The sequence below is a fragment of the Vigna angularis genome, chromosome 3 (assembly GCF_016808095.1).
Source record: "Vigna angularis cultivar LongXiaoDou No.4 chromosome 3, ASM1680809v1, whole genome shotgun sequence".
Classification (NCBI taxonomy): Eukaryota; Viridiplantae; Streptophyta; class Magnoliopsida; order Fabales; family Fabaceae; genus Vigna; species Vigna angularis.
Genome location: NC_068972.1, coordinates 34,865,241 through 34,875,695, shown reverse-complemented (window position 1 = coordinate 34,875,695; position 10,455 = coordinate 34,865,241). Strand labels below are relative to the sequence as shown.

Genomic DNA, 10,455 nt, shown 5'->3' with positions numbered 1-10,455 from the left:
ACAATCCATTGCAATTCTCTTAGCTCTTCCAGCCTTCCAATGACTTATTCCAACACTATATGACTTTTGTATTTCATCTATGATTTGTTTCACTGTCATGCCTGTTGTAAGATCCTTAAAAATATTTGTAAGTCCGATACTAGATTAAAAAAAAGAGTAAATAGTGAATAGTAAATTGTGAATAGTAAAAAAAAATATTTTTGGAAAGGATAAGTGTTCCACGTAGCTTTGGGATCAGAATTCATCAAATTGCAAATAAAAAATTATTTTTGTAATAGTAAAATGAATAAAAAAATGAATAGTTAAAATGAATAGTAAAAATGAATAGTAAATTTTTTTGCTATAAATAGACAAGGGGGGAGGCTGAAAATTTACACCAAAGAACTTAGAAAAATTTTGAGAGAAGAGAGTTGGAAGAATTTCAAATTGCAAAGGGGATATTCTGTAAGTTTTCAGAGAACGAGGAAATTAAGTATGTAATAGAGGTAAGGGAAGCCACTCTTATACTTTGCTTTTCTCTAATCCTAAATCTTGAATATGTAGTATTTTGTTTCTGTATGGTCTTGAATTTTGAATGAGAACATTTATTTGTTTCTTTTGTATTTTTGGAAGGACGAGAAGTTGTCTAACCGGCTCTGCCAGATTCAACTTCTTGTTTCCCCAAAGCTTTGGTTGTTTCTTATATCTTTATATTGTATTTTTGGAAGGACGAGAAATTGTCTAACCGGCTCTGCCAGATTCAACTTCTTGTTTCCCCACACCTTTTATTTCTTCTTTATATTGTATTTTTAGAAGGACGAGAAGTTGTCTAACCGGATCTGCCAGATTCAACTTCTTGTTTCCCCACACCTTTTATTTCTTATTTATATTGTATTTTTGGAAGGATGAGAAGTTGTCTAACCGGCTCTGCCAGATTCAACTTCTTGTTTCCCCAGAAATTTTTCTATTTTATCTATTTTTTTATTCCATCTTTCTGGAAGGATGAGAAGTTGTCTAACCGGCTCTGCCAGATTCAACTTCTTGTTTCCCCTGAATTTTTATATTAATATTATTTTAATGGTAAGGGGAGCTAATTATTTTTGTATGAATTTATTTTATAAAAATATATGCATATGAATGTTGAACTGGTGTCCTCTTGTAAAATTGTTTTATGACTTTTATTATATTGGGTGTTATAACTAAAACTGTGAAATTGTACATGTTGTGATGTGATGAATTTAATCTGTTTTGAATGAGTTTGTTGGCTGAAATTAATCTTGTTGGACGGTCTAGAGTAAGGGTTCTGTAATAGCTTGTATATGGGTATTAAATAGATGTACAGATACTATTTGAGGTTGTTGTGAGAGGAAGTGAAAATATTAAAATTAGGCATTTCAGATTTAGAGCATAAGAGAACATGGTAGATAATTTAAATAAATCAATTGTTAATTATTGAGGGCCCTCCTTTGTTGGTAGGATAGAGGAACCTTAAAAACCTGAGTTGGCACATCCCTGATCATAGAGCAGCCCTGGCCTGGTCCAGTCAGTTGTAACTAGTCATATGTGTTGGCGTCGAAGGTGAGTTTGATGCGTTCAGACATCTGGGTCCTCTCCGGTGACCAATTGGGGTAAAGAAAGATCTCTACTAGGATGAAAATAAAATAAAACAAGTTGATTGTAGATGCATAAAGTTATCATGGTAAAAACTTCATATATATATATATTTCATTTACCGCTACATTGAGCCCAAACTTTAATATGTAATTCCTAAGACATGTTGATGTATTTTGGCTGATCTATGACCTTTGATTGGTGAAAATATGTTGAGTTATACTTGTAAAAAAAATGAGTTTATAATATGAAGGATGATATCTGGCAATATGTTTACTTTATTTTGGGTATTGACATCAAAACGGGTTATTGTCAATTTATAATTAAAGAATGAACATGATTGAGTTAGGTGGATAAGAGGGTATAATTTGTTGATTTTATGAAATGTTGGATTGGATATGAGAAATCATTACTTATGAAATGATATTTACTACTGGGAGTAGTATGTTTGGTTTATACCATGAGAGCTTGATATGAACAAAGTAACACCCGAGGTTTATGAAAGCAGGCAGAAAGTGGTCTAACCATAAGGCTTTGACATAAACATATGATTCGTAAGTTTTATAGAAGCAGGCAGAGAGAGGTCTGACCATAAGGCTTCAAAAAGTAAGACATAGTATATAGGTGAGGCTTAAGGAAGTAGGTAGAGAGCTGTCTGACCATAAGGCTTCGTGAGTAAGCATGGTATACTTGTAAGGTTTATGAAAATAAGAAAGATGATTAAAAAAATGATGAATTAATGACATCGGGATAATGATATTTATAAATTGCAGAAATACATGATTGTAACATTTATATTATAAGTTTAATGATTGTATGATATGGTTGGCTTACCCTTATTTGTTTATGCTATGATAATATAACTCATGTTATATGTGAATAGATAATGTTGCAGATGTGGTTGAAAAAGCTTAGAGATGATGAGAGAGATGCGGGGAAAAACTTTAGGGATTTTTGTAAAAAGAATAAATTGTATTGGAAAATATATGTTGTGTAAGACTTATAAGTTAAATTTCAAATTTATGTTAAGTGGTGAAGACTATATTGTTTAAAGTTTGTAAGTTTGGTATTGTATTTTGGAGGAATTGAAATAAAATTTGATTGTTTATATCAGATTAATTTAGTCTCTACTACCAGTAATACCCTTTATTATATTTGGGTGTTACACCTGCAACATTGACAAATCTGGCAACCAAAACATGTGCAATCCATTCTACATTTGCACTTTTGCTACCAAACCCCCTTCCACACTTGTGTCGAACTAGAGTTTTGACTCTAAAGGTTTGCCTACTTCCTACCTTGCTAGCCATAATAACAAAACCACACCCCTTCTTACAAACTGCCCTTACCCTCTTCAAATCATTCTTCACAAACTTCACTTCTTTTCCATTCAAAACGCTATGCTCCTGTACGACACTCTTAAAATCCTTCAAACACTTAAACTCCATTCCCAATCTAAATTTGAATCCCTTAGTCATATCTTCTGCTTTATACTTTGGAAAGTGCCTTTTATTGTCCCTCACATCCTCATCACTATCTACATTTGAGGACAACTCTTCTGTATCATAAACTTCATTTATCTCATGCTCTCCAACTTCTTCGTTAATGACAAATGCCCCCTCACTATCTACAAATCTGCTCCTAACACTTGTATTTTTGTTTTTCATTCTCTTCCACCTATCCAAAACTGGATTAATATTTCTTCTCTCTTCCTCCACCGTGACATTGTCCATCCCAAACCCATCATCACCATTTGCCATTCTCTCCTCTTCACTGTCATCAACATTTTCCACCCCTTCGTCCTCAAGAACAATGCCCTCTTCATCTTCTTCTTCATCTTGCTCTTCATCTTCTTCTTCACCTTCTTCTTCATCTCCCTCAACATTCCCCTCTTCCTCTTCCTCTTCCACAATTTCTCCCTCAACATTCCCCTCTTCGTCATCTACTACCAAGTCTTCTACTTCAACATTTCCCTCCACCCCACCAATATCTTCTTCATCCATAACAACCTCTTCCTCCATCTCCTGTACTCTTACCTCCTCTGCCTCCTCACCAAATGTAAGAAAAGTAATTTCCTCTGCCTGACTGGGTTGGCCATGTTGAACATAGATTTCAACTTCCTCCTTATTTGCCTCTGCATAGTTAGCCAACAAAATGGCTTCTCTGTCATCTGTCAGTGGTCTGAGGTTGTTCATTGCCTTTCCTTTGGAACCCTTCCACCAAAGTTTGAACTCTCCACAGTACTTGAATTCTCTAACAAATCCCACAGCTTCAAAGTATGACCACATGTCGGGATCGATTCCCCTAATAACATGTATCTCTCCTCCCACATATTGTAGACCCTTGTTCTTCATGAACTTCCCCATATGATACAAACACACGTCAAAAACCATTTTTCCTACAAGGTCAAATGAAAACTTCCCACATTAGACTGACAATGCACAGTGAAATGCCCATTACACACACAATTGCTTTTCTTGTTCAACGAATCACAGAGAAAACAAGTTAAACTTGAACTAAAAAATTACCTTGCTCAATGAACCACACACAATCGCCTTTCTTCTTCAACGAACCACCTCAACAAACCACAAAGAAATCACTTTCTTTCACGAACCAAACGCAAAGAACGAACACATGAACCACGAAAATGCACGCGCAGATGAACCACGAACCAAACCCAAACAAAGAACAGCAACACCAACACCAATTGTAACTGATTTTGAGTACCAATTTCATTCCAGATTAAAGAGGAATCAGTTCCATCCCCAGATGACTTAACACACGTCAGCAAAAAACCAAGAACACGTGGACAGAGACGTTAGACACATCAGCACATATTTAACGGTGTTAGTTTTCGAGGACTAAAACCAAAGTTTCGAAAAGATTGAGGACCAAATTGTACCTTATTTTGAAATAGGGACAAAAACCAGACACGACCAATAGTTTAGGGACTAAAAACATATTTAACCCTTTAATATATTGAAATATATTAAATCAAATTTTATATTAATCTTATTTTTTTATCATTACTATTTTTATTTTAATTATTTTAATTTTATTTTTTACATAACTATTATTATAATATGACTATATTTTAATTATTATTAAAATATTAAATAACATTATAATTTTAATTAAATTAAATAATTATGAAATCTTAAATAAAAAAATTAGAAAAGTATCTTAACCGATTTGGATATTCGATTAACCAAATTTTTTTAAAATTTTGTTTTTATTTAACTTTTAATAATTATTTTATTTAATTTTTTATTTTAATATAATTTTATATATTTAAATATATTAAACAAGATTTTATTTTATTGTTTTTTTATATTTTTTTCTATTTTTATTTTCATTATTCCTATTTTTATTTTAATTATTTTTATTTTTTCTTTTAATATAACTATTATAATAATAAAAAGGGTTAAATTTGTTTTTAGTCCCTCAATTGTTTTTCGTCCCTCTTTCAAAGTAAGGTACGCTTTGATCCTTCTCCTTAAGAAAACTATAATATTTCGTCCCCCAAAACTAACGGCGTTAAAAATTGGCTGAGGTAGTGATGACATCTTTCCTTTTTAATATTTGCCACGTTGGATTTTTTTCAATGGTCAGCGTCTCCTTCTATCCGCAGTCGCCGCAACTTCTTTTCTTCTTCCTTAGACAAAACGGGGGTCATCCCCTCTTCTTTCTCCGTGAGAACAACAACACCCACCGAGCTAGCAACCCCCTTCAGTCGGCCAAAGGCGTCGCCGACAAAGCCGCTCATCAACAGACTCATCGCCGGCGACCGCCTCCTTTACGTATTCTCCTCCTGCGTGAGAGAGAAACACCCTCACTCAATGGAAGAACCCATTGCTCTTTTTCTTCACCGCAGCAGACTCAATGTTGGCGGCGAGGGCGTCCTGCAACGGTGGCGTTGTGAGGGAGACCGACGCGGCAGTGGAGTGAATCTTCCGTTTTGGCGTTTTAGGGTATTGCAATTTACTGCTTTCAGTAGCTACAATGATTTGGCGCAACATATGAGGCGCATAAATATGATTGTGATTGTATTTCTGCAATCAAGCAAAAAAGACTCGATTGATGACGAATATATTTGGATCTACATTTCTTATTTTTGATAGTTCAATTAAGGGTTCAATCCAATGTTTTCAAATTTTTAATGGGTTGAAGGATATATGTATTCAAAATTGTTGTAATTGGAGAAAATATCTTTAGAATCTTCTTAATTAGAAGATATAGATATATAATCTTTTATTTTATTTTGTTTTCCTAGTTTCCCTATTTCCCATTTTAGGAGAATTAGATTATTACAAATAGAGGATATGAGAATGAATTTTTCATGATTGAGAATAATAAATTAGTCTCATTTTCAACTTGGTGTCAGAGCTCCATATCTTGGGGCTCCATTCCGCTGCAACAGTCGCACCGCCGCCGTTGTTCGACCACCGCCGTCTCTGTCGTCATCGCCGGTTGGGGTCATTGATAGGGCAGAAAGGTGTGCCCAACACCGGCGATCACAACGCCGAAAGTCGCTCCGTGAGAGGAGCCGCCACGCGCCGCCATAGTCGCCAGCGCGTGTAGCCCACGCGCCCACCTCCGCCACAGACAGGGTCGCCGGAGCCTCTTGAGTCCGTTCCTGGGGTCGATTACGACCCGTTTGGCCTATATTTGAGCATATCTGAGTTTGAAGGTTTTGCTCCTCTTCTCGGTGTGGCCCACATGCCGTTGTTGTCTCGGAAAAGGTCACCAGAGACTCCTAGTTCCGTTCTACACGATGTCTGAAGTAAAAAGGGTTCCTTTGGGAGTACCTAATGACCTACCAATATATAGGAGGTACCGATCGGTTGGATGGTCAGAATTACTTACAATGGAGCCAATTTATTCGAAGGGTTCTCAAGGGTCGTTCAAAACTTGATCACATAAATGGAGGAGGACCAGGACCAGATGAAACTTATTTCTCAATTTGGGACAATGAAGATTCATTAATTATGACTTGGATGTGACAATCCATGATTCCTGAGATAAGAAGAAATTATATGTTCCATTCTTCTGCAAAAGAAATATGGGATGATTTACAAAGCACTTTTTCTTTAAAAAAGGATCTTGCTGCTTACTATGACATTGAGAATAGGATATTTAATACAAAACAGGGCTCTCTTTCCATATCAGAATATCACAGAATCCTGAGTGGTCTTTGGATGGAATTCGATCAGAACCAAACAATAAAGATGTGTAAAATAGATGTTGCTGCTCTTGCTGAATTCATTGAAAGGGGAAGAATATTTAAATTTCTCCAGGGCTTGAATCATGAGTATGACCCAATCCGGGTTCAGATTTTTGGAAGAGAAAAATTATCATCCTTGTCAGAAGTTTTTTTTATGGTAAGAGGAGAAGAAACTCAGAGAACTGTCATGCTAAATTGAGGGATCTCCAACACAGGCTCTGCCATGACAACTGGAAAGGGAGTCCACAAGGGAACAAATGCTAGGGGAAAGACGTTTGAAAAAGGTACTCATGGGACTATTGTTCATACTGTAAAAGATCTGGACATACCAAGGAAATATGCTTCAAACTCCATGGAAGAAAGAATGTTCTCGAACGCATGGGAAACAACAAAGGGTCTACTAAAATATGGGTAAATCATACTACCTCAGAACAGGAAGCCACCAATCAATTTAGTTCTTCACAATCTAATCCACAACCACTAGATCTTGATATGAAAGCTTATAAGGAGAAACTAGAGCGCTTGGAAGCAATGGTTGAATCAATGAGTAAGCCCTCTAGATCGGTAAGATTTGTCTCAATAGTGTTGGTCAAGTGTCTCAAGATATTTGGATTCTTGATTCAGGTGCAACTGATCATATGACACCATTTAGTGGGTCTTTCGACTCATAAGGTGAAAGGTTGGAGGTGGAAGATGAAACACTCTTTCTCCACAATTATATTAAGAGCGACCCGATAAAATATTTTATTGTAAAGTAGTCCAAACATATATCTATTTGGATTATATATTTACATATTATAATTAAATCTTATATATTAATTATTATTTATTTTTCTATTATTATAATGTTGTTATACTCTTTATTATTATTTTAATAGAAAAATAGATGACGTATTTTAATTATATAAATACAATTAATATTTTGAAAAATATTCATTTCATAATAACTTCTCGTGGAGACAGGGCTTTCTTTCTCATCAAGCAGGAGGTGTTTTCCACCCAAAAGAGCAACCAAACCATCTTTAGGGTTTCTCCACTTATTCCAAAATCAACGTTCAAGATTCGGTAAGATGGAAAAAAATGTTCTTTTGATTCTCTTTACATTTTTACAAAATAAAAAAATTATGGATTATTAAAAGAATGTTGTATAATTAAAATAAATTAGTTATTTGTTAAAATTTGTTGGGTGTGTGATAATATCATTTTCAATCGTATTTCTTTCTTCTTCTTGAGAAAATTAGTATTTTTTATTTTGTAGGTAGATCTCTTTTTTTCGTCAATCAGGAGGAGTTTTCCACTCAAAACGAGCAACCAAATCATCTTTAGGATTTCTCCACTTATTCCAAAATCGACGTTGAAGATTTGGTAAGATCCAAAAAAAAGGTTCTTTCGTATTTCTTTGTTTTCCTAGAAAATAAAATAAAAATTATCTATAAGAGTGAATAGTAGAATGTTGTATTCTTAAAATAAATTAGTGATTTGTTAAAAACTATTGGGTATGTGATAATATAATTTTCAATAGTATTTCTTCTGGATCCACATTCTGTCTACAAAATCTTGCAGCATGCAACAACTTTTCATCGTCACTGTGATCACTTGTCTTTCCTTCTCTGTTTTTTCCTTCATTCAATCTGCATTTTTATTTTCCTCAACAGTTAAATATTTGCACCTTTGTGTAAAATAGGTTTTCTCCTTCTTCATCAATGTCTTCTTCCAAGACTAGTTGCGTTCTTTCCCAAGATATGATCATGGAAATTCTGTCGTGGCTTCCGGTGAAAGATCTTCTGCGATTCATGTGCGTTTCAAAAGGGTGGAACCAACTTGTCTCTGATTCTGCATTTGTGAAACTTCACCTTCAAAGGTCCGTAAAAGACACTCACACGTTATTGACCTTTTTGGATGATTCCCCTAGCTATAGAACAAAACATTATGCCATCGTTTGTCCTATACAAGATTTATTTGAAAACCCATCATCCACCCTCGAAACTTTACCTCACAGACATCTCCCCTTCAACCGCAAGAACAGTTTTTTGGGTTCCTGCAACGGCTTGGTGTGCTTACAAGATTCTTGTGTTGACGATGAATTCGAATTTGAAGAATACTGGTTTTGGATGGGGAATCCCGCAACAAGGGTGATGAGTAATGAGTCCCCACATATTCGTGTTAATCGCAGCGATTATGAATATCCTTTCTGGTTGGTGTATGGGTTTGGGTACGATGAATGGAGTGACACTTACCAAGTTGTGTTATTGGATAATAACAAGAATCAATCACAGAAACTGGAGGTAAAAGTTTGTTCTTTAGAGGATAATTGTTGGAGAAATACTTTAACTTGTGATGCTGTTCCCATTCTGATGGACCGTAGGCTTCGTGGAATTTGTGGTGCTTTTGTGTGTGGTACTTTAAACTGGTTAGCATATCCGAAATCCCGCGCTGGTGATGATGAAACTAAAATGAACGAGTTAGAAATATTTTCTTACGATCTAAAGAAGGAGAGTTGCAGTTATTTCTCTATGCCTGATGGGATTTTAGAAGTTAGTCTTGATGAGGCTGCGCTTGAGGTTTTGAATGGTTGTTTGTGTCTTTCTCATTATCATGAGAATGATTTTATTGTGTGGCTGAAGAGGGACTTTAGGGATGAAAAATCTTGGTCAAAGTTGCTGCATTATAAGAATCGTCCTTCAATTTGTTACTACTGTCCACGTTACATAGACATGATTTGTATGCGTGAGAAGGATGATGTCGTGCTGCTTGCAGACACAGGTCTCGAATCAAAATCAGAATTTATTTGGTGGAACATCAGAGACAATAGAATGGAGGGTCGTGAAATTTACGACAAGGACAAATTTAATCTTTCCTCTTATGATTATGTTCATAGCTTGGTTTTGCCGTATAAGAATTAAGTAGCTTTATGTTTTTTTAATTGATTTAAAGTTTAGGATTTAGAATAAAAATTAAAGGTCTAAGGTTTAGGATTTAGAGTAAAGATTAGGAGAATTAGTTGAGGAAGAAATCAATTATTTCTTTCTTCAATGCAACACTGCTAAGGTTCGTAAATGTGCTAAGCATGCTTCTACCTTCTCAAGCTAAGGATCATATGATAGGATTTTCTTGACTAAGTTTGAAGTGTACTAAGATGTGTCTGGTTAATTAGAAGAGGAAATAAATATTTTGAGACAGTTTTTTTAGTAATATTTTGATATGATATTGTGTCATTTTGTTATTGATTTATTATTTATTTGTTATTATCTTCACATATCTTATTATAAATTACTCTTCTAAGTCTAATTATGAATTAATGTATTTGGTTTCTAACCAATAGTTTCTGGTGAAACAGAATAATTTTCTGGTAAAGAAATTGATACTATTAAGAGCAATAGTAGTTGTTGTGGTTCTATTTTCTGATATTTTGGTTATTCAGATTCCCTAAACTCATTCACTTTCTCTTAAATAACATGGACAATTTAATAGAACTCTTGATAGTTATATAGGTGATAAGATGGAAATAAGGAAGGATGGTGACTTTTATTCAATGTGAGAAAAAATGTCACTTGTTGTTATTAGTAATAGCATAAACTTATATATTTTTTTTAATATGTGAATACAAATAAACAATAAAATAATGCAAGATAACATCACCT

General features: G+C 34.6%; 1 protein-coding gene across 1 annotated transcript; it reads left to right on the top strand.

The window, feature by feature from the left end:
* Window positions 1-8,562: 8,562 nt before the first annotated feature.
* On the top strand, window positions 8,563-9,717 carry LOC108325676 (F-box/kelch-repeat protein At3g23880). The gene has a single exon (XM_017558772.2). The coding sequence runs from the start codon at window positions 8,563-8,565 to the stop codon at window positions 9,715-9,717; it is 1,155 nt and encodes a 384-aa protein (XP_017414261.2).
* The last annotated feature ends 738 nt before the right edge of the window (window positions 9,718-10,455 follow it).